The following is a 24,387-nucleotide window of genomic DNA, read 5'->3' as shown; positions in this document are numbered from 1 at the left end:
GGGGACACAAACATATGTCCGGACATTCTCCTTCAGGATGTTTTGGTAGACAACAGAATTCATGGTTCCATTTACACCACAAGTCTTCCGTCCTGAGGCAGCAAAACAGTCCTGGAACATCACACTACCATCACCATATTTTACTGTTGGTATGATTTTCTTTTCTGAAATGCTGTGTTACTTTTACACCAGATCTAACGGGACACACACCTTCTAAAAAGTTAAACTTTTGTCTCATCAGTCAGTCCCCAGACTATTTTCCCAAAGGTCTTGGGTATCATCAAGATGTTTTCAGGCAAAACTGAGACAAGCCTTTATGTTCCTTTTACCAGCAGTGGATTTGTCTTGGAACTCTGCCATGAAGGCCATTTTTGCCCAGTCTCTTTCTTATGATGGAGTCATGAACACAAACTGAGGCAAATGAGGCCTGATGTTGTTCTGGGGTCTTTGTCACCTCTTAGATGAGTTGTTGCTGCGGTCTTGGGTTACCTTTGGTCGGCTGGTCACTCCTGAGAAGGTTTGCCACTGTTCCTTGTTTTCGCTATCTGTCGATAATGGCTCTCACTGTGGTTCGTTCAAGTCCTACAGGTTTAAGAAATGGCTTTTCCTTTTCCAGACTGAGAGATCTTAATTACTTTTTTTGTCACCTGTTCCTAAATTTCCTTGGATGGCAGCATGATATCTGGTTTTGAGGATCTTTTGGTGTACTCTACTTTGTCAGGGAGGTCTTATTTATGTGATTTCTTGATTGGAAACAGGTGTGACAGTAGTAAGGCCTGGTTTTGGCTAGAGAAATCAAACTCAGCTTTTCAACGATGTGATACACCACAGTAAATTTATGTTAGAACTAAGAGCATCTTTAGGATTAAGGGTAATTAGCAGCCAGGTGCTGCTAAGGCAGTGTAATTTATTAACTGATCATTGTCAAATATGACTACAAAAGCTGAAGTTTTGGCAGTTTGCTTGTTGGGAGATTTCATATCTGTATTAACACAGTGCCAAAGAGAAAACATCAGTGGAAACAGCGGTGACAGAGACTATTCGCAAGTGGGAAACGCTCAAAATAGTTGCCAATTTTTTAAGGAGTGGATGTTCATATAGTACAAACAAATTCAGGCACAAAAGATTCATGAATCACTGATTTCTGAATACACACTGTTGTAAATGACGCCGAATGTTTTTAAGGCATGCAAGGCCAAACTGGAGATGTCAGTCCATAATGCACACCAGGCGAAACCAAACAACATATCGACACAAACGCTTCATACCAACTACTATAGGCACAGTGGTGAAGGGGCAGCCACAGGACCAGTGCACCTTGCAGACAACATGAACTCCTCTGTATACCACCATTCTCGAGTCAAATATTTGGGAGGCCTTCTGTTCGACAGCCCAAACAGGGCCAATGCAACGGGTTAATGAGTAAAGTACATTAGCAAATCTACAAGAGAACAGCTAAAAAACAAAACTATCAAGGTTTTGCAATGGCCCAGTCAAAGTCCAGAATCCATTCTGATTGAATTGCCATGGCTGGACTTTTCTGGATATTTCTTGTCAGTTATTGCAGATCCAATAATCACACGCTGCTTCTGCATTTTGTCTTAAAGTGTGTTAAATAAATGACATCATTCAATATGCCATGTGTTGTTCATTTAATCATTTTAGAACCTGATAAAGACAATTATGATCTTTGCATTCAAAGGGGGCGTACTTTCTTTTTAACAACTATATACATGTAACCTTTTTAAAATATTATATCAGAACTGTGAGGTGAAAAAAACAAGTAAGAGAATTGAAAGGTTTGTTTACCACATGACTAAAATGAAAGTAACCCTATCCCTAATTGCTGGGTGACCTGGTGAATGTTAATGTTTAAAACCCAAACTGGAAAGCTGCAGACCAAAGCAGGGAGCTGAACGATGCTTTAACACATGTTGAGCTGAAAGCAGCGGCATTGTTTGTGTTAAATTACTGATAACAGTCTGTAGGTTTATGATGACCCGTGACACCTTTCACTAGACATACAATACCTTATTCTAAAATCTTAAAGTGTGCAACTTTAATAGAGGTCTAGTCTACAATTTTATTTGGTATCTGGTTAGACATATTCAATCTATTCATTGCAGCCCTGAATGCCAGAAACAGACAGAAACTGTGGCTGAGAACACAGAGGGGAGTTGTACAATTCACAACAATTAACAACCAGCACAATACAATCTCCAGTACTGAGACACAACAATCAGCTGACATAAGTTTAACTGTAAGATTCGGGGGTGTGGGTGGCAGATGGAGGTGTGCTGTGCTGGGGGGACTACTAGTCATTTTCTAATTTTCACAATGTGCCAGACACTGTACAAATCATGAGGGGGAGCCATAGATCAGCAGGTTGTGGCAGGAAGACTGTGATTCCACCACAAAATCAAGACAAGACTTCCGCCTTGTCTTGATTTTCTTTTCTTTTAAAATGTATTTATTTATTTTTTAATTCTAAAACTCTTCATCAAAGTATCATAATGAGTTTGCTTATTGTTAAAAAGAATGACAAGATACATTTTACCTTAAAATTACAAGGGGAGTAATATTTATGTATCTTCAATACAGATCTTCTACAAAGATCAGTTACAGACCCAGAGGTATTATAAAAAGCACCAAGAAGACTTTGGTAATAACTGGCTACCTCTAGAATAGTTGAAGCAAAAAAAGTTGCTTCAAGCACTGAGCAGGTTGAGGACATCCTTAGAGGTCCACACTCAGGACCTGGACAGAACTGACACAACATGTGTGTGTGCGTGCGTGCATGTGTGTGTGTATGTGTGAGAGAGAGAGCGAGAGAGGCCAACCAACACACAAGAAAATGGCAGAAGGCATAATTACCACGCTCATGAGTGATGACTGAGGGAGGAAAGAAAGTGCAGTAAACCAAAATAAGAACAGGAAAACAGGGGGAAGAAAGAAACAGAGAAAGAAAGTAAGAAAGAAAGTAAGAAACAAAGGAAAAGATTACATATAGGGAAAAGAGCGCTTTTTTCGTCATGTGGAATAAAAAAAATATGTATTAAAAGAAAACCTAAAATATATAAAAATATACTACCAGAACCTTTTTTATTTGCTTTTGTCATCAATGATATGCATTTACAGTACTATGTAAAAGTCCTGAGGGACAAAGACAGGCAAAAACAGTTTGTACAGTGTTAATCATTTTGAAAGTCAACATTTGGTATGACTTCTAGCTTTCTTATCATTTCCTAATGTAGTCTTCAGGGATAGGAGCACTGTACAAGGTGAAACACTGTATAATACACTGTCAGTAACACTAATATACATTTTTATATTTAGATAATCAAATTATAATTTTTAATGTGTTGACTACTATACTACTAATCAAACTAAGAGGAATACTGTACTTTTTTCATGGAGTTGGGAAGAGTGGCGACATATTTTTATGGTTTGAAAAGTCTTTGTAATGTTTACAAACAAGAGATGTACAAGACAAATCATCAGCACGCTTGTACATCAGAAAATCATACTTGATAATGCACGCAAACCAGCAACACTGAATTACCACCTCATTTACACAGGAAAAAACAACAAAAAACCTTTTTATTGATTATAACGAACAATGTGAAAAATAAATGGTGGCTCTCTACAATCTTAATGTTTCTACAGTGTTGAAGGTTATTTCAGAATATTGTGTTGTTTTAAAAGCAGCTTTAAACTGACCATCTTTAGGTTAATTAAATACTTTAACTAGACCTAGATAAGTTAAGTATTTTAATATTAACATTCTCTATGCTTTCAATAGGTAGAAAGTTAAGGTCGTCAAACTCCATCCCGGAAAAAGAGATGTTTCATAAATTTTGGTTTTCGTTTCTGTATTTTTTCAAAATTAGCCCAAAAGGTATAAACATGGGGAATCTTACCTGATCCTTCCTCTGTCACCATTCCCAGTCCCTCTGCTTTATTTTGCCTCTCAAATGCATTTAGATCCAGAACACTAAAACAAAGACAAATATAGTGTGAATCACTACATCCATCGCATTTCTGCTCTATTCGTGTTTTTGTCTTGCCCTTGTTTGATGAGTGTTTTCCTTTTCCGTGGATTTATCCTATATGTGCAAGTCTCTGACCAGCAGTTTTATTCCATGTTTATGTTGAATATTGGCCTCTCATGTGGTTTTCAATGTTTTTATTTCATTGTTGTCTTGAATGCCCCATTGTCCATCTCCTTTATGTGTGTATGGTCTGTACATTTGCTCAGTCAGGCTGACATACACTCTTCCTAAATTGACATCTGGTTTATTTGAGTTGTTTGGTGGCTTTTTTTTTCTCTGCTACAACTGTGCCTTTTACTACCTTCCTAGGAATACTGTCAGCAAATAGAACCAAGTAAAACTTTTGCAGCCAAAATGACAACAACCTCAACATATAAACAATAATAATTTAAACCCTGCTAAAAGAGTTTGTACAGTTCACCATTTCCTGAAAAACAAAAGTGCTGAGCACACAAAGTTGCCCGCTAGATCAGATTAATAACATTGCACAAAGTACAACCAAATTTGCAGAAGGTGCTGGCAAATATAACAGAAATAATGATATGAAATATAACACACAACAGTACAAGAGAACACAATAACTAGAATTTAATACAATATGAATTACTGCACTACGGTAGAGTGAAGCATGTACTTGTAATGCAAAGGTAACTACTGTTTTGCTGGGCAGTCAGTCAAGATAAGTGTTTGGCAGAGTTCAGTTCTAGTATGGTTCTGGAACAGAAGCAGTTCATAAATCTGTTTGTTCATGATTACAGGGACCTGAATCGTCTGCCAAAGTGCAGTAACTTCAACAGGTAATGTGCAAAATGGAATCATGTTTTCTTCTCTGCTAAGGCAGTGAGAGCTGAAAGTTTCCCCAAAGAAGCGAGTTTAGAGTACAGCTAGTTTCTGGGAAGACTTTAAGATCCTCTGAAGGGATTTTCTGTCTGCCACTGAGCTGTCAGCACATCTTACAGAGATGCAGAATGGCAATGAAGGGGGAGTTTCTCAAGAAGTGTAATCTCTGCTGTGCCTTGATAAGTGCAGTCTCTGGACCAGGAGTGATTTTCTGAAGCTTGTATACCAAGAAACTCGAAGGCAGGAACCTTTGCCACACAGTCTCTATCAATGTGTATTGGGTTATGATATTTGTTGTGCCTCCAGTAATCTATCATGAGTTCTTTGGTTTTGGTAGAGCTAAGGGTTGTTCTCTGTATCCCATCCTGGGGCTTCATCTACAAAGGCTGTCACATCTTCTTCTGAGATGTGCCAACTACAGTCTTCTCATCATCAAACTTAGCTGAGGTGTGTGGAAAATTGATAGGGATGCAGAGGGTAGAGAGGATGTAAAAGGAGGTTCAACACACAGCTTAATAATGCTGGTGTTCAATGTGACAGTGAAAGAGAAGCAGGGGCCTAATCTAACCATCTGCATGCGATTAGTCAGAAGGTCACTGATCCTGTGGTAGACAGGTGTGAAAGTTGTAAGCCAGTAGGTTTGGTGACCAGATGGACAGTAGTGAAAGCTGAATCTAAGTTTACAAAGAGTATCCTTACATATCTTCACTACTGCTCAAGATGGCATAACGCAGTATACAAGACAGTGGAGATGTCTTGGTGCATGGAAAACTACTTTTATCACATCTCTCTTTTTTTCATATAACACAACAAAGAGTTAGACCCTCTACATGATGACAACAAATACTTGCTTCAGCCCTGAAATAGGAAATCTTATTTATACCTGCATGACTGCATGAGACCAGCCAGACTCTGAAAGAAGCCCACGTCCTTCTTGTCCTTCAGATAATCTAACATTTTCTGTTAAAGATGACACAGTGAAAGCACAATAAGATACTGGAGTTTACTCAGATTTGACAAAAAACAGTCTACATCTGTCATTAAAATAAAAATACTGGTGGTGGTACCCCTCAGCCTCCTAGTAGATACACCTACAGTATGTATTTCAAAATCGTACATCCCCTTCTTCTCAAGTTATCGGATTCGCAAGGTTTTTCAAAAACCTGATCTCTGACTTCTAACTTTGAGGTCAAGGACACTGAGATTCCAACTTGTCCGAGATTTTTACTACTCCTATGTTATCAGTGTCAAAGTCCTGGATGACTTACTTCTCCAATTATCACATTCACAAGACTTTCAGAAAACTTGACCTCTAGCCTTGACCTTCAGGTCAAGGTCAGTGAGGTTCAGACTCGTATGAGATTTTTAGTAGATCTGTGTGGAAGGGTGGGGTCTGTAGCTCAGTTGCAGGGGAGGGGTGGTGCAGTTGGTTTAGAGGGCAGTGCGACGGGAGACTGGCCAACAGAGTTGGAGATCATCAGGGAGGCCCAGATGGCAGCACTTAGCCTTCTGGTCGTAGCAAAAACTTACTTTCCTGATGTCCATTGAGTGATCCTAGATCTGCTTCACCACCCTAAGACCACTCCTGTTGGTTCTGGATGGAGCTGAGGGATTGGCCATTTGCCTATGCCAGGTGGCTCCATAAGGCGGTGGCCAGGTGCCTGCAGACTGGCCCAATGAAGGGGAAAGGCTGCTGAATATGCTAACATTGGAGAAGTTCACGAGGTGGCTCACAGTGGAAAAAGTGGAACGGGGTCCATTTTCATGTGATACTGGCTGAGGATCACCTGGCGCCGCAGGAGCTGGTAGCAAGTTGGCTTGTCCGGGCCCGGAGAAGGAAACCCCGCGAGGTCCCACTGTAGCCAGCAGCTGTAGTGCACTGGCTGCCAACATTTAATGGCACCAACATTTAATGGCACCAACATTTAATGGCACCAACATGTAATGACGCTTCTCCCTGTGTGGGTTCTCTTGCGTCCCTCAACGAGAGCAGCACATTTGTTGGGGCAAGAGTGCTGGAGTTGCGGCTGGGACATGTCCACTGGGAGTGCCCGCTTGATGGAGATGGGGCGAGTGTTCCATGTCACTGGCCCTCCAGCGACTTCCTCTGGTCCAGGAGTATACAGTACTCTAGTAAGGTGCCAAGTGGGTACAGACCGGGCTATGGTGGACTCGGGCTCCACGCAGGCACACCCAGTTGATGGTGCAGAAAAGCCATTAAGAAATATCTTACAGGCAGCTCATTATAACCCAATTACTGGCCACATGCAATAAAAAAAGGGAACAAATCATGGCCTGTTTTTTGGTTTTTTTTGGCATTTGAAGGGATGTGCGCCTGTGGTGTGCATCCAGCCCAGGATGTTGTACTCATTACCACTAATGGAGGGTCCATTTAAGTGCACTGGCATGGATCTCATCTGGCCATTTCACCATAGTGCATGAGGGTATCACTTTGTATTACTTTTGGTGGATTATGCAACAGATATTCTGAAGTAGTGGCATCCTGGAAGAGACACTGATTGACCAGGGCTTCATGTCTTGTACACTAAAAGAACTGTTTAATTACTGTCCATCAAATATGTTTGGCCAAGCATTCATCACCCTCAGAATGACGGGTTGGTAGAGCGGTTGAACTAGACTGGAAAGTCTATAATTTTTAAGTGTATTCATTAGGATGAGCAAAATAGAGATTGCAGGCTAGACTCTCATTTTTTTAGGGACTAGTAAAGCGCTATACAAATACAGGCCATTCACCTGTACAATTGGGGAGCTTGGCTGAGACAATTTTCACTGGGAGTTAAAGTACTTGTGTTGCTCCCTTTATCCATCTCAAAATTACCTGCCAAGTGGCAAGAACTATTGGTCACAGAGTGAGTGTGAGATGTTGACTATGAAAAGGTGCAGTCGGACAGGGTTGCAGGCTCTCCCCTGCATGGTCACACCACTCTCACAGAGTACCATTTTGAAATGTGCATTGGGGTTTCAGTGCATTCATACCCTTATAGATTGCCTAAGCAGAAAAGACAAATTACTCAGAAAGAATTGGCTGTTATCCTGGAGATAGGGGTGATAGAAGAGTCACAAAACATCTGGTGTAGCCCCATAGTTTTTGTGGTGTAGAAAGCTGGGTCTATATTGTTCTGCGTGGACTACCACAAGGTGAAGGAGGTGTCACAGTTTGACGCTTACCCCATGCCTCAGGTACAAGCTTATGGATTGGTTAGGTACTGCTCGTTTTATCATTATGCTGGATTTAATCAAGAGCTACTGGCAGACTTGTCTCTGGACAAAAAAATGGCCTTCTCCAGTCCATACAGATTGTTCCAAATGGTCACACTTCCATTGGCTTGTTTAGAGCCCCAGCCACTTTCCAGCACTTCACAGACAGGATGCTGTGTCCACATGCTGCATACGCCACTGCCTAGCTGGATGATCATCCATGGATCCATGGACCATCCATGGTGACATCGAATCATATGCAGCAGGTGGCCTGCAGCCCTGGAGTTCCTGAGGCAGGCAGGGCACAAGGCCAACATGAAGAAGTGTGCGGTTGGACAGAGGGAGGTACAGTATCTGGGGTACCACCTGGGAGGCAGGCAGTTGCATTCTCAAATGGAGAAAACCACAACCACTGCAAGCTGCCCGCATCTCGGGGCCAAAAAGGAGGTGAAGTGGTTGCTGGGGCTGGCTGGTTACTATTGTTGGTTCATCTCAACATTTGCGGAGGTCACCAGTCCCTTGACTGATCTCCCCTAAAAGGGTGAACCAGATCTTGTCCAGTGGACGGAGCAGTGCCAGACAGTGTAAGGTAATGAAGACTTTTTCTTCCCTTGTGTTCTGCAGACTGACACGTTGAGCAGAGGGCTGGGGGCTGTTTCATCCCAGCAAGTAAGAGGGGTTGACCATCACGCTGTCTACATCAGTTGGAAACTCTCAGAACAAGAAACCAGGTAGAGCATGGCAGTGCCTGGCGATCCAGCGGGTGGTGGACTCTCTTCGTTATTACCTCCCTGTTCAGATCGTGCCCCACTGCAGTGGCTCCACCACATGAAAGATGTCAATGCCTAGATCACCCAGTCATATCTGGCTTGCCAGCCTTATAAGTTCAAGGTGATCCACAGGCCAGGGCCCACATACTCAGGGCTGATTTTCTCTCCAGGGGAATTTGTAGGGCTATGTGGTGGGCCGTGGACTGTGCCTCAGCTGCAGGGGGAGGGGTGGTGCAGTGGGTTCAGGGAGCAGTGCCAGGACCTAGATGAGGAACAGGAACTGAGAGCAGATGGCTGCGCATGAGGAGGCACCTTCAGTAAGAAATCTGGTGATGACAACCCGGTAAGGCTAAATTGTAAATAAAGACCAGTGCATCTTAAAACACTGTGTGTCTTACTGGGCAACATAACACAAAGGTGTGTTGCAGTACACCATAGTATCAATTTCAGCCCTTTTGCGCTGCATTCTCAAGATTTTCATAAAATTTGACCTCCGAACCTTGACCTTGAAGCCAAGGTTACTGAGATTTGAACTCATCTGATATCTTTAATAGATACACCCATGGTGTCAATTTCAAAATTCTATGTTGCATCGTTCTCAAGTTCATTCACAAACGTAGGTGTCCACGTCGCCTGTCCACCCAGGGTGATGACAAAACCTTTTACAACTGAGAGGTAAAAATCTATGAGAAAAATTTTAAATTTCAGTGGAATAGATGCATTATATTTCACACTTGTACCAGTTACTTTGAGTATGCTTTGTATAAATAACATTTGAAAATAGATAATATAGCTATAATCCAGCAGTCAATATAAATAACAGTGAAGTAGCGAAGCATTACCTGCTGTACGGTTGAGTTCCCACCATTGAGAATAGCTATGCCCAGTTTCAGAGTAGATGCCACCATGGGACCCATCTCACCTGGAGGAGAGGAACACCCACTCGAAATGACTCACTAGCATTTGTTAGCTTTTTAAATTTGTTTATAACAAAGAACAATTGAAACTTTTATTATTTTACTAATATTTTTTTGCACAGCATATTTTTAAACCAGAATGTCAGAGAGGTCCTGATTATTATCGGTTACAGTTCACATATTGTTATAATGTGAGAAGTACAGAAAAAAATCAACTGAAAAATCGAGAAGGCTCCCAAACAGTCATATCCAGAACAAATTACTTTTAACACATCAATGAGTAAGCAGGCATAGGGATTGGACAGCCTGGTTCTATCACAAGGGCCGTAATATATTTGCCACCACTGAGTTACAGTAAAGAGTAGGGGGTGATAGCCAAGACTTACCTTTACTAGCACTGATGGTTTGGAGCACCATCTCAGCAGCGCCACGGTCGTGCAGCCGAGCCTGCTGATACAACAGCTTCTGCTTCTCCATCTCTTTTTCCTTTGTTAGAAAGGTGATGCATATCATTGCAGACCATCTAAAAATGAAACTGCTAAAAACTAGAGACTAGTGGAAGATTCAAGACCGACTGATCACCTACTTCAAAACTCTTCACTTCTCCATCGTCATCCTCTTCATCATGGCAACTCTGAAGGAAGGGAGAAAGGTGAAAAAAAAAAGCATACAAACTACAGACTGTTTACTTAGGATAGATATAGCCACATCAGCGACGGGAAGTTCCAAAGCACTGAGGCATCAAACTTAGTGTTTTCGGTGTCACCATCTTTGTTTTTTTAAACCAGATGTTACGAATGATGGGTTAGGGCCGGTATCTGCTGCTTTATGCAAAGATGAACAGGATGAAACTTGCCAGAGTTCTACAAAATGACCTGCAGCAGGACCATCCATCCATCCATCCATCCATCCATTTTCTTCCAATTATCCAGGGGCAGCAGCCTAAGCAGAGAAGCCCAGACCTCCCTGACTCCCAGACCCCAGCCACCTCCTCCAGCTTGTCCCTGGAAACACCAAGGCGTTCCCAGGCCAGCCGAGAGATATAATCTCTCCAGCGTGTCCTGGGTCTGCCCCGGGGCCTCCTCCCGGTGGGACATGCCCGGAACACCTCACGCAGGAGGCGCCCAGGAGGCATCCTTGTCAGATTCCCGAACCACCTCAACTGGCTCCTTTCGATGTGGAGGAGCAGCGGCTCTACTCTGAGCCCCTCCCGAATGGCTGAACTTCTCACCCTATCCCTAAGGGAGAGGCCAGCCACCCTTCGGAGGAAGCTCATTTCTGCCGCTTGTATCCGCGATCTCGTTCTTTCGGTCACTACCCACAGCTCGTGACTATAGGTGAGGGTAGATCGACCGGTAAATTGAGAGGCCACTGACATGAATGTCTCTGATCAACAATCAACAAACGACTTTATGATGGTGGCCTGGGGACATAGCTTCCTCTTGTCAACCCTCTGCTGACTGCCCAGCACTGTAGAGCCTGTCTGGCATTTGCCGTAGAATACCAGAATGGTCCACCACTGGTGCCCTATCCTTTTCACAGATGATAGCAGGTTCACCCTGAGCACATGTGACAGATGTGAAAGGGTCTAGAGAAGCTGTGGAGAACATTATGCCGCCTGTAACATCGTTCAGTATGACTGGTCTGGGGGAGGCATATCCATGGACAGACGCACAAACCTCTAACAGACTAGGTAATGGCACCCTGACTCCCATTAAGTAATGGGATGAAATCGTTGGACTCATTGTCAGACCCTATGGTGATGCATTGGATCCTGGGTTCCTCCTGGTGCCTGACAATGCCTGGCATGTTAAGTAAAGTAAAATAAACAATATAAAAAGAATCTTTGCCAGGCAAAGTGTGCATGATTGATTCTCACATGCTTTAATTTTTTATTCGATGTGTAGGTGTTCACCACAAAGAGGTTTTTTTTTTTATTTTGGGGAACCTGGTTGGTCCTAAAGCTAAAGACACCAATCTTTGTGTTTATATATGTCATGATCCAGGTGAGTGTTCAGTGGTTTTCTGTCCTGGCCTTGCGCTCTGCATCTGCCTTTTGGGGTGGAGCCCTGGTTCAACACCTACACTTCTCCACGTGTTTTCCATCTGTGGCATTCAGCAAGACAGTATTTAAAACCAGTGTTGCCATCAGTTCTTCACCCCTTCGTTTCTTTGTTCATGCCAAGTACTTGATCTCTTTTGTGCCTTTAGCAATCTCGTCAAGTCACCACCTTACTCCTTCCTCTGGACGCTGGTCTCCACAGTCAAATCCCAGCTTCATTCTGCAACTTGCTTCTCTCGACTTAAATTACTCACTGCTCTCACCTGCCTGTCCTCCTGCCTGCTGCTTCCTCTGGATTACTAGAATGCAAGGTTGGAACCCAACTCACTCATTCAACACTCAGACGGCTACCCACCTCTAGAGCAACCCCTGCCATGTATTCATGTCTCACCATAGTTTATTCTGTGATTTCAATAAAACTTGTGAAATCTTATTTCCGCTCTGTATTGTGTCTGCACTTATGCTCACTCCCACGTACTGGTCTCCCGGCCTTGACAGCATAAAGTGTCTGAAGAAATATACCCAGCAGACCCAATTCGGACTGCAATCCCTAAGCAGTGATATATTAACAGTATCCTAAACCAACAACAACTCTACCATCCAGAAGACTAGTAACTAGTCTTCTGGACTAGTAACTGCTAGTGCTACTGTTAACAGTGCAGCTGCTAACATTTGGTTAATTTGCCACAGTTTGGTGCATCTGTTTTTCCATTTCTTTTTCTTCTCTTAGCTTTTCAGGCCACACTAAACTATTCTACACTGAAGGTAGGGGAGGTGCCAGTTGCAATAAGTGATTTGATTAGGCAGTACAGCACCCTGCAAGTAATCCATCAGCCCAAAAGCATCAGCCCTGGTCTATGACATAAACAGCACACAGAACAATAACCGGTTTTTTTCACCGTCTATGCTAAGCCAGCTATGTGAGTCTCAATTCAAAAGTGTTGGTACTCAGATAACAGATACCTTAGCCATGATGTCTGCGTAGGCCATGTAGAGATTATCCTCATCCAGTTTACTGCAAAAACAAACACATTCACAAAAGTTAGCACAATTATAGCTGTATTAAGGAAAATTATTTTGGTGCACCACGGACTGAAATGACATCTTCTCATTTAATAGTTTTTCATTATTTTTATGAATATTTACATGTTTTATATTTCAGATACTTTAAAATATCGACCCTTTGCTTTGATTACTGCTTTGCACACTCTTGGCACTCTCTCTCTGAGCTTCATGAGGTCGTCACCAGAAATGGTTTTCCAAAAGTCTTGGAGTTCCCAGAGATGCTGAGCACCTGTTGGTCCTTTTGCCTTCACTCTGCGCTCCATCTCATCCCAAACAGTCACAGTGACCTAAACCATTGGGTTTAGGTCACTGTGACTGTGGAGGCCAGGCTGTCTGGTGCAGCACTCCATCACTCTCCTTCTTGGTCAAACAGCCCTCACACAGCCTGGAGGTGTGTTTGGGCTCATTGTGCTGTTGGAAAATAAATGATGGTCCAACTAAACACAAACTGGATGAGGTGGCATGTCGCTGCAGGATGCTGTGGCAGCCATGCTGGTTCAGTGTGCCTTCAATTTTGAAAAAAATCCCAGTAATGGTGTCACCACCAAAGCACTCTCACACCATCACACCTCCTCCTCCATGCGTCACAGTAGGAATAGAATAGAATAGAACAGAATAGCCTTTATTGTCATTGTACAGAGTACAACGAAATTGGAGTGCCACTCCCTTGGTGCAAGTTTCAATAATAAATATAAATGTAAAATATAAAAAGTACAAAAAAAAAACAATCGTAAGTACTCAAACAATAGTATGTACAATATATACAGGATAGCAGCATTAATATGATGACAGTGACGGTATGGAATAGGTTCAATTGTTTTTGTGCTTATTTACTACGGTGATAGCTCTGGGAAAGAAGCTATCCCTGAATCTGTTTGTCCTGGTTTTATGTGACCTGTACCGTCGGCCTGACGGTAATAGTTCAAACAGTTGGTTGCTGGGGTGAGAGTGGTCCTTGATGATATTGCCAGCCCTGCTGAGGTACCGAGAGTTTGCAGTGACCTCCAGGCTGGGCAGAGAGCAGCCAGTGATCTTCTGGGCTGTGTTGATGACCCTCTGCAGTACTTTCCTGTCTGCAGCTGAGCACCCTGCATACCATGTTGTTATGCCGTACGTTAGGATGCTCTCTATGGTGGCTCTGTAAAATGTCACCAGCAGCCTCTCCTCCAGGTTGTTCCTCCTGAGCACTCTCAGAAAGTGGAGACGCTGCTGGGCCTTTTTAACCACCGCTGTAGTATTTGCAGTCCAGGAGAGGTCATCAGATATCTGCACGCCCAGAAACCTCATGGAGTGTACCCTCTCCACACGCTCCCGTGAATGTAAAGTGGGGCCGGGTCTGCTCTGCCCTTCCTGAAGTCCAAGATAAGTTCTTTAGCTTTCGTGGTGTTCAGTTGGAGGTTGTTAACTGAACACCACTCAGTCAGTCTGTTGACCTCATCTCTGTAGTCCGACTCATCCCCCCTTGAGATGAGTCCAACCACTGTGGTGTCATCCGCGAACTTTATGATGGTGTTTGAGAGATGGGTAGGGGAGCAGTCGGATGTGTAGAGCGTAAACAGGACGGGACTCAAAACACATCCTTGTGGAGACCCGGTGCTGAGTGTGATGGTGCTGGACCGGTGGGGGCCGAGTCTGACAGACTGTGGTCTATTTGGCAGGAAGTCCTTGATCCAGAGGCAGATGGGGGTGGAGAGTCCCAGGTGAGACAGTTTCTGGACCAGGATCTCCGGGATGATATGATTGAATGCTGAGCTGAAGTCCAGAAAGAGCATTCTCACATAGCTTCCTCGGTGCTCCAGGTGACTCAGCGCAGTGTGGAGCGCTATGGTGATAGCGTCCTCGGTGGAACGATTTGTCCTGTAGGCAAATTGGTGGGGGTCCAGAGTGGGAGGCAGACCGGCCCTGATGTGCTGACAGACCAGTCTCTCAAAGCACTTCATCACTACAGGCGTAAGTGCAACAGGCCTGTAGTCATTTGGGCTGGCCACAGCTGTCTTCTTGGCAATGGGGATGATGGTGGAGGTTTTGAGGCAGGGCGGGACGGTGTTTGATGACAAGGGAAGGTTGAAGATTTTAGTGAAGACTCCGGTCAGTTCGTCAGCACATGCTCTGAGAACCTTTCCATGTATTCCATCAGGACCTGCCGCCTTCCTGGGATTCACTGACCTTAGAACACACCTCACTTGGTGCTCCCTAAGTGTTAGTGTGCCAGTGCTGGGGGCGGGTGGAAGTGGTGTGGCAGCTGAGGGCTTGGTCGTCTCAAAGCGGGCGAAGAAACGGTTTAGATCCTCAGCCAGCGAGGCATCAGTCCTAGATGTTGCCTGGTTATTGCTTCTGTAGTTGGTAATGTGATTGATCCCCTGCCACATTTTTCTGGGGTCGTTGTCAGCAAAGTGATCTTCAATCCTCCTCCTATAGGCAGCCTTAGCTTTCCTGATGCCTCTACTCAGGTCTGCCCTGGCTGCCCTATACGCAGCCCTGTCCCCTGACTTGAAGGCAGTGTTGCGGCTTTTTAGGAGGGATTGCACTTCGCTATTCATCCAGGGTTTTTGATTTGGAAACACCCTGACCCTTTTGTTGACGGTGACATTGTCAACACAGTTCCTGATGTACGAGAGTACAGTGTCCGTGTACTCCTGGAGGCTGTGGCTGGAGAATAAATGTAGGTGTAGGTGGGGGTGAGGGACATGCAGAGGTGGTCAGATCCAGCCAGGTGGGGGAGGGGTGTCGCTCTGAAAGCATGCCTGATGTTTGAATAGACATGGTCCAAAGTGTGTTCTCCTCTCGTAGCAAAGTCCATGAACTGGACAAATTTAGGAAGCACAGTCTTTAGGCACGCTTTGTTAAAGTCGCCGGCGACAATAAAAACCCCATCGGGGTGGGCAAGCTGTTGTTTGTTTATGGTGTTGAGCAAGAGGCTGAGAACCGTGCTAACGTTAGCATCCGGCGGTATATAAACAGCTATCACAATAACTACTGTAAACTCCCTCAGGATGTAAAAAGGTCTGCACGAGACTGCCAGAACCTCCAAATCAGGAGAACAGTGTGTGTGAATGATCCTGCTGTTACAACGCTACTCGTTATGCACGTAAACACATAGCCCCCCTCCTCTGCTTTTACCTGAGTTGCTGTTTCTGTCATGCCGGTGTAGCGTGCGGCCTGCTAACTCGACTGCAGCGTCGGGAATCAGCGGGTGAAGCCACGTCTCCGTAATAAGAATAATGCTGCAGTTACGTGCAAAGCTTGTGTTGGCTATCTGTAGCTCCAATTCATCAAGTTTGTGGGTGATGGATCTGGCGTTCGATAGGAAAAGGCTCGGAAGTGCTGGCCGGTGTGGATGTTTGCGTAGCCTAGCGTCTGAACCCGACCGGCATCCCCTCTTCTGCTTTCTTTCCCTCCGTCGCCTTCTACGCTTGCTGGGCGGGCAGACCATCCACGGTGACCCTGGCGGTCTCGCTATCTCCACCAGGATGTTGTGTGTTCGCTGATAGTCGCCAGAAACAGACAAACTATATTTAAAACCTAGATCAATTAGGTTCTGGCGACTGTAAGAGATGGCGGCGTTGCAAACATTCAAAAATATCCAGGAACCATGCATGTGGAGACCATCCGTTCACCTTCATGAGCGTCATACAAAGACACGGTGGGTGGAATCAAAGATCTCAGATTTGGACTCATCAGACCACAGCACAGATTTCCACTGGTCTAATGTCCATCCTTGTGTTTCTTGGATCAAACAAATCTCTTCTGCTTGTTGCTTTTCCTTAGTCATGGTTTCTTAGCAGCTGATTGACCATAAAGGCCTGATTCACACAGTCTCCTCTGAACATGTAGAGATGTGTCTGCTACTGGAGCTCTGTGTGGCATCTATCTGGGCTCTAATCTGAGCTGCTGTTAACTTGTGATTTCTGAGCCTGGGGACTCGGATGAATGTATCCACATTCAGAGTTTTAGCAATTTTCCAGACTGACTGATGGGCTGTCATTTCTCTTTACTTACCTCATTGGTTCTTGCCATATTATAAATTAATGCATTTGTCAAACAGGGCTGTCAGCTGTGTACCAACCTGACTTCTGCACAACACACCTGATGGTCCCAACCCCATTAAGAAGGCAAGAAACTCCACAAATGAACCCTGACAGGCACACCTGTGAAATGAAACCATTTCAGGTGACTACATCATGAAGCTCTTTGAGATAGCTGTGCTTGAAGCTGTTGTCCTGTGAGCCGTCTATCAAACAAGCTGTTAACTCTCAGAAACCTGTCCTCTGATTCAGTCGTGTCTTTGGGTCTGCAGACCTCTTCCTGTCACAGTTTGTTTCTCAGTGCGTTTGACGGTGAAGGAAACTGTACTCACTGACACTTTGACTTTCTCTGTCAGGACAGACGCACATTTTTAAGTGTTATGATGGTCTCTCTCTCTTCCACTGTTAATGGTCTTTTTCTCACCATTTTTGTAGCAACACATTACTTTCTGCAGTACAGTACTGTTCAGCTGATGCTCACTAGGGTATGGCACCACAGTGTGTTCAACACTGTTTTATGCAGACAGAGGGGGTTGGAAGTAATCCAAGTTGGAACACCTGTAGGAATTAGTAGCACCAGCTTTCAAGGCTTGATCAACCTTCACTGCTGCAGAACAGCTTTGAATTGTTAACCCATGTTGTGTCCTTGAAAAAGGCCTTTTGGTATAATTTTGAAATGTACATTATTTTTCAGTTTTGGGTAATCTAACCTCTGGCAGCTCACCACTTACCTTTGTGCCATTTCAAGCTATTCATTGGACTTTAATAATAATAATAATAATAATAATACATTTTATTTGAGGGCGCCTTTCAGAAACCCAAGGTCACCTTACAAAAAACACAATTAATAAAAGGAACAATAGTCATAAAATACATAAAATAAGTTAAAATTACAAAACAGAGCGTGACAACAGATAAAATCAGCATTAAAGCGAATAAGCCAGTTTAAACAGATGTGTTTTGAGCTGTGTCTTAAATACGGAGAGGGAGTCAATATTTCTTAGTGCAGGAGGAAGAAAGTTCCAGAGCCGAGGAGCAGAGCGACTGAAAGCTCTGTTCCCCATAGTGATAAGGTGTAAGGACGGAACAGTAAGATGAATAGCAGATGATGATCTGAGAGTGCGGGAAACAGCGGTGATATGGAGCAGATCACACAAATATGCAGGAGCAGATTTATGGACACACTTGTATGCAAGAAGTAAGATTTTAAAATTTATCCTGGCTTCTATGGGCAACCAGTGAAGCTGCTGAAGAACTGGGGTAATGTAATATGAGCACTTAATGGAGTGCAAGTTATGACCCGAGCTGCAGAATTTTGAAGAAGTTGGAGTTTATGAAGGGACCTTTTAGGGAGACCAAATAGGAGGGAATTACAGTAATCAATACGGGATGTAATAAGACTATGGACAAGGATGGCAGCAGCATGGGGAGTAATGACTTGAACTGCAACAAATAACTGGAAAAATAGGGACTTTTAACAGGTAGTGTGTAAAATTACACACCATTTTTCTGTTAGGGCTGTTCTGCTGAACAGCTGGATGAGCTGATGCAGGGGATCTATGTGTTTGTGTTTCTGCCCCTCCTCTTCCTCAGATGGCTCCTGTTCACCTGGTTTCTGAAATCAACACACATTCACAAAGTGCTAAAACTCTGCTATACACTGAATAAATTAACACACAATTTGCCTTCAAAACAAGTACAAATTCCAGAGTAGTCAGAATAATTCCACTTGTTTTGTTTTTTTAAATGAAATTAACTTACAGCGAGGTCTTCTATGAGTTTATCTTCAAAGTAGTGCTCCTCTGTCTCGATCCAGGACTTTTCATAGCCCTGCAGGAACAAGTTTACAGCCCGGTGCCTAGTATGAGAGAGATACATGGATGACTAATAACTGTTTATCTACCCATCTTCTGCTGCTTATAAAGGGCTGCACTGTAGGTGCAACATATATCCACAATCTTTCCTCACTAGCCCGAGGTGTGGCTGTAGATGAGGGTGGGAAAATAATAAAGTGCACAATTTTAAATATTTCTTCTTCATTTTACGTGTGTGTGTGTGTGTGTGTGTGTGTGTGTGTGTTTGAGAACATACCTTGGCAAGTTATAGAGTGGTGCCATCCTGAAGCAAGCGACCACAGCTCTCTTCCTTTGTTTTGAAAGCAGTTTGTGCCACACAGCCTTCTTACTGCGCTGAGGATGCTCCACCTGAAGACACAAACTGAACCACTCAGTAAACTGGATATTTAGTTGGTGTACCTTACCATCTGGAAGCCATATTATCCTGGAGAAGTATGTGGTCAGCTTTAATAAAGACCAATCAGCTAGTTTAAGAGGACCGTGGGGTACCTTAAAGCTATACTCTCTACGTAGGCACAAAAATGCGCAAAATCAACTCAAACTTGAATATATAGACCTGCTCCAGGTGGAAGAGGACATGACCAATATCCAGGATTCTCTCCACAGTCTTCTCTGGGTCAGTAGTATCCTCATAGTGGTTTGGGAGGTCTCTGTACAGGGCCATCTGCCAACGAATTGCTGGGTCCTCTGACTTTGTAAGACACACAGAGGAAATGCATGACGCTATTGGCCTATTCACAAGGTTAAGCACCTTTGTGAATATATAAATATATAGTACGAACCAACATCTAGCAACTCGTTTACATCTCTCTCGACTTTAACAAAACAAAAGCCAAAACACAGAAAGAGCGCATGTAAAGCTCATGATTCAGTAGCTTGTATAACTACCTTGCTGGCAATAACTTGAATTGGTTGGGTTTTTTTGCATGACTTCATAAGTCTTTAAAATCAGTGTGGAAGAATTTTGGCCCAGCCTTGTTTATAACGTTGCTTCAGTTGATTTAGGTTTGAAGCCATTCATTTACGCACAGCACTCTTAAGGTCCTGCTACGTTCAGTATTTCAGTCACTCTAGATTGCTCTATAACTTCAGATTCAGTTCTTTTTCTGCTGGTGTGTTTGGGATCATTGTCCTGTTTCCTGACCCAGTGTGGGTGAAGCTTTAGCTGTCAAGCAGATGGCTTCTCATATGACTCTGGAATATACAGTGTATCAAAAATAAATCATACACTTTCACAAGGCTGTATTTTAAGCTTACACTAAATTTAAAATATATGGCTGAATATAAAGTTTTACATACAAAATGTTCAATGTTTATGAATAATCAATGAAATACTTCATCCCATAGTTCATTGTAGTCACTGCAGCCACTGCTGTTGTTCCCGGTGAATGGCTGCAGAATTAAAGCACTTTGAAATTGAATGATTCTTTTTGATACAGCCTGAACTCTCCTGTACAGACGAGTTTAGTGATGTTAGTGGGATAGGGGCTATGTGGAGTGATAGAGTTCCTTCAATCACTTGTTGACAGATTGAATTTCCTATTCTATATCTTTCGGATAACCTATGATATCACTGTGAAGTAGCCTTATTTATCTTATGGACATAAAGGTTCATCAGTTCATCTAGGTTACTCTAGATTTGTGTGAAATTTAAACTGAATCTGAATACTTGACTCTAAATTTTATGACACCGACCATCAAAATCAAATCACTTCATCCTTGTGTCAAAGTAGATGTTTGTGCCAGATTTGAAGAATTTCTCTTAAACCAGTCCTTTGATATTACTTCCACAAGAATAAGATAAACTGACAACAACCTGACACCATGGCACAATCGAAGACCAGAGGCATAATGTGTAAGTACACTTTAAGTAACTTGTGTCAGTCACAAGCCTGATTCTTTTCTTACCTTTCCTTGTAAATGTAGGTTGTTCCTGATGACCTCTCGAACTTCGTCCTCTGTGTCTTTCTGCAAAAGAATTATTAACTTCGATCAAACAACAGGTATTCTGTGACCTACAAAATGCTATAAAAGATATTTATTCAGTAAATTAGCCTTCATGCAAAATTTTACTTTTTAGCTGAAAAAGCTAACGCAGAGTTATTTTGCTGTTACTAAAGGTTTACCTCAGGAATAGCAATACTGCAAATAATTTATTGTTATTGTCATATGCCTCACCCCAACCAGTCAGGTTTTTCCTTCCCACTGGCACCAAAGCGCTTGTTTAAAGGGGGGTCGTATGATTGTTGGGGTTTTATCTGTTTTCTTTGTATCATTGTAGGGTCATTACAGTATAAAGTGCCTTTAGGCAGTCATTGTGATTTGGTGCTACATAAATAAAATTGAAATGAAATGAACTAAATTGAATTGAAATACACAGAAACAGTTAAATGAATCATATCTATTTTTATAATGAAACAGTTCTTTCTGTAATCTATTAGCACTACTATGCTACCTGAGTGAAGCGGTTCTTAGCCAGTGCAATAAGCTCTTGTTCTCCTGGAGCACAAATGTTGAGTCCCACGGGCAGCAGGCGCTTTAGAGTAGCAACAATCAAACTTGTCTGCATCGAGTATCGATCACCTTTTCTCTTCATCTTCTTCCTCTCCTGGTCTGAAACTATTCCCTGTGGCAAAGTCAAACATTAAACAGGCACCGCTTTACAGTGTTAGGCCTATTAAGTAGTTTTAATTAATCAATTTAATTTAATTTTAAAATAAGGTCACTGGTATGCACGTCCTCAAATGTGTCCAGCATCTATGTGTCTGTACCTTTGACATCTTGCACTTGGTGTCAGTGATAAGGAAGGACATGTTGTTAATTTCATTCTGGACCACAAAGTTCTGCTCTTCTCTCTTGAAGTTCTGTAGACAGAAAACAGGACTTCCTTAAATTAAAGCACAGTTGTATTATGTGTTGTACTGTCTTTGAAAAGAAGGCAACTGGACAATATTTTTGGTTTGTAAAGACATTTTACTTCTCAGTAAGAGGCTTCTTCAGTTCTAAAACAACTGATGAGAGTCCCAGGTATTTAATACCTATTGGCATTGTGGTCCTGGGGTCAGTGACCCACTGTTAACCATGTGAGTCACCTTGAGTCAAGGTATGAAAAAATTCATGGGTCTAACAAGGTATTCGTGGGTGTGAATACTGTGAGATTATTATGCTATCATGTGTTATCCTATGGCTGTAATCGAAATGAGTGAATCATGATACTGCTGTAAGCCACACCATACTTCTTATTATAGAGAGTATAATCAGTATGTAGTTTTCGTTTGCATTATACTTCTGAATTAAAAGAATGTGAAAATCATTAGATTTGTTAGATAGGTTCGTATTATCCTATCCTGTGATTTACTGTGAATGAGTTACACTGTTTTATGACATTTCATACTGCTGAGTTAAGAAGAGAATATTGTGTGCAGAGAGCACAGAGCACATTCAGCTCCACCCCCACCTTTGTTGGAAGCAGAAAAACAGGGAGCCAAGATCATAACTCAGGCTCACTGAGAGTTAGAAAGTATGTATGTTTAGGTTTTTACGACTAGGTGGGGGCCACCAGAGGCTATAAGAGTTTGAGTAACGCTCCATCATTTTGAGATTTTGCTGTGACCCTCTGCATGCATGTCTCCCCATCCGGATGGTTTATGCTCACAAAGTGTTGAATTGTATGGAATAAAAGATTGTTGATTGAGCATTTATACACCGAGTATAGTCTTTCCTTCAGCCCAAAGATCAAAAGAAAAAACCCCACCATGTGAGCTATGCTTGCAACTTGCAGACAGCAACATTTATATATTTAATTACATGAAGGGCATTTTCCATCCTTGTTTTCAAGTGAGCTCCTGTCATTGATGACGCACTTCCTAATTTATAATGTGAATCTACTGATGTCAGATGCCAGCAGCAGTAATATAGTGCATTATATAGCTTTCTATCCAGTGAATTAGGATAGAAGTAGCTTTGATGGTGTTTTTCCTGGAAACTTTAATAAAAGTATAAAATCACTGCTAAATGCTTTAGTCTAACAATAAGTTAGGTTAAGCTTTTAACGCATTACTCATATTTTCAGGTAAACTCTCCATTAGTTGTTTTTAAACTGAAGAACACATAGATCACGATTGATGGTGTACAGTTAAGCATCTTTTGTCATTTTTCTCCACCAAACTGGATTTTACAGTCAAGATCTAATTGAAGTGAAGACTTTCAGCTTTAATCCATCCATCCATCCATCTTCATCCGCTTTATCCGAGGCCGGGTCGCGGGGGCAGCAGCCTAAGCAAAGAGGCCCAGACCTCCCTCTCCCCAGCCACCTCCTCCAGCTTATCCGGGGGAACACCAAGGCGTTCCCAGGCCAGCCGAGAGATATAATCTCTCCAGCGTGTCCTGGGTCTGCCCCGGGGCCTCCTCCCGCTGGGACATGCCTGGAACACCTCACCCAGGAGGCGCCCAGGGGGCATCCTTGTCAGATTCCCGAACCACCTCAGCTGGCTCCTTTCGATGTGGAGCAGCAGCTGCTCTACTCTGAGCCCCTCCCGGATGGCCGAACTTCTCACCCTATCTCTAAGGGAGAGGCCAGCCACCCTTCGGAGGAAGCTCATTTCTGCCGCTTGTATCCGCGATCTCGTTCTTTCGGTCACTACCCACAGCTCGTGGCCATAGGTGAGGGTAGGGATGTAGATCGACCGGTAAATTGAGAGCTTCGCTTTTACACTCAGCTCCCTCTTCACCACGACGGACCGGTGCAGCGTCTGCATTACTGCAGCCGCCACACCAATCCGTCTGTCGATCTCCGGTTTCCTTCTCCCATCACTCGTGAACAAGACCCCGAGATACTTGAACTCCTCCACTTGGGGCAGGAACTCATCCCCGACCCGGAGTGGGCACTCCACCCTTTTCCGGCTGAGAACCATGGCCTCAGATTTGGAGGTGCTGATCCTCATTCCCGCTGCTTCACACTTGGGTGCGAACCGTTCCAGTGCGAGCTGGAGGCCCTCACCCGATGAAGCCAACAGAACCACATCATCCGTGAAAAGCAGAGATGAGATTCTGAGGCCACCGAGCCTCAGCTTTAATTCAATGGTTAATCAAATTATTGCAAATTAATACACATTTTTAGGAATTACATCAAATTTGATCCACTAGTCCTAATTTTCAGAGACTCAAAAGTAATGGGACAACTGACTGATACACTGATTTAAGGTAAGGATCACCTGTTTTGATTTCTCAAATGCATTTAACATCATCCAGCCACTCCTATTGAGGGCGAAACTACAGGAAATGTCCAGAGCGTTCTCACTCCCGAGGCGTAACATGTCGACGTTTTGTCACGTCCCGCGGCGTTCCTGAGGAACGCGAAAGGAGACCTTCGGCGTTCTTATGGTACGCGGCGGGTTATTGCTGGAATCCAGTGCAATGACGCTCCCGCGGTAGTAGACGTTCCAGCCCTGTATTCCAGCCCTAAACCTAACCTTATCCCTAGCCCTGACCATAACCTTATTCCTGACCTTAACCAGGACTTTAATGATGTTAAATAACGTGTTTCTAAGCGATTTGAAGAAAAAGAGCGAACATGTGTAGG

The 24,387-nt window shown here is 43.3% G+C and overlaps 1 protein-coding gene across 7 annotated transcripts in view; it reads right to left on the bottom strand.

Annotated features, from left to right (window-relative positions):
• The window catches only part of ryr2a (ryanodine receptor 2a (cardiac)), a 301,573-nt gene that overhangs the window by 57,346 nt on the left and 219,840 nt on the right, over positions 1-24,387 (bottom strand). For 5 of the 7 annotated variants that reach the window (XM_026177557.1, XM_026177561.1, XM_026177558.1 and 2 more), the window contains exons 76-89: positions 21,578-21,670; positions 21,262-21,432; positions 20,715-20,774; positions 19,363-19,497; positions 19,042-19,154; positions 18,712-18,808; positions 18,453-18,565; positions 12,824-12,875; positions 10,385-10,432; positions 10,185-10,284; positions 9,724-9,803; positions 5,776-5,852; positions 3,921-3,994; positions 2,875-2,892 (exon numbers count right to left, since the gene is read on the bottom strand). In XM_026177557.1, coding sequence (XP_026033342.1) covers positions 2,875-2,892; positions 3,921-3,994; positions 5,776-5,852; positions 9,724-9,803; positions 10,185-10,284; positions 10,385-10,432; positions 12,824-12,875; positions 18,453-18,565; positions 18,712-18,808; positions 19,042-19,154; positions 19,363-19,497; positions 20,715-20,774; positions 21,262-21,432; positions 21,578-21,670 — 1,231 coding nt within the window. The remainder of the gene's footprint in view (positions 1-2,874; positions 2,893-3,920; positions 3,995-5,775; positions 5,853-9,723; positions 9,804-10,184; positions 10,285-10,384; positions 10,433-12,823; positions 12,876-18,452; positions 18,566-18,711; positions 18,809-19,041; positions 19,155-19,362; positions 19,498-20,714; positions 20,775-21,261; positions 21,433-21,577; positions 21,671-24,387) is intronic. The other 2 variants (XM_026177563.1, XM_026177562.1) reach the window with 1 other exon arrangement.

The sequence above is a fragment of the Astatotilapia calliptera genome, chromosome 8, assembly GCF_900246225.1.
Source record: "Astatotilapia calliptera chromosome 8, fAstCal1.2, whole genome shotgun sequence".
In the NCBI taxonomy this organism is placed as follows: Eukaryota; Metazoa; Chordata; class Actinopteri; order Cichliformes; family Cichlidae; genus Astatotilapia; species Astatotilapia calliptera.
This window is presented reverse-complemented; position numbering and strand designations above follow the sequence as displayed.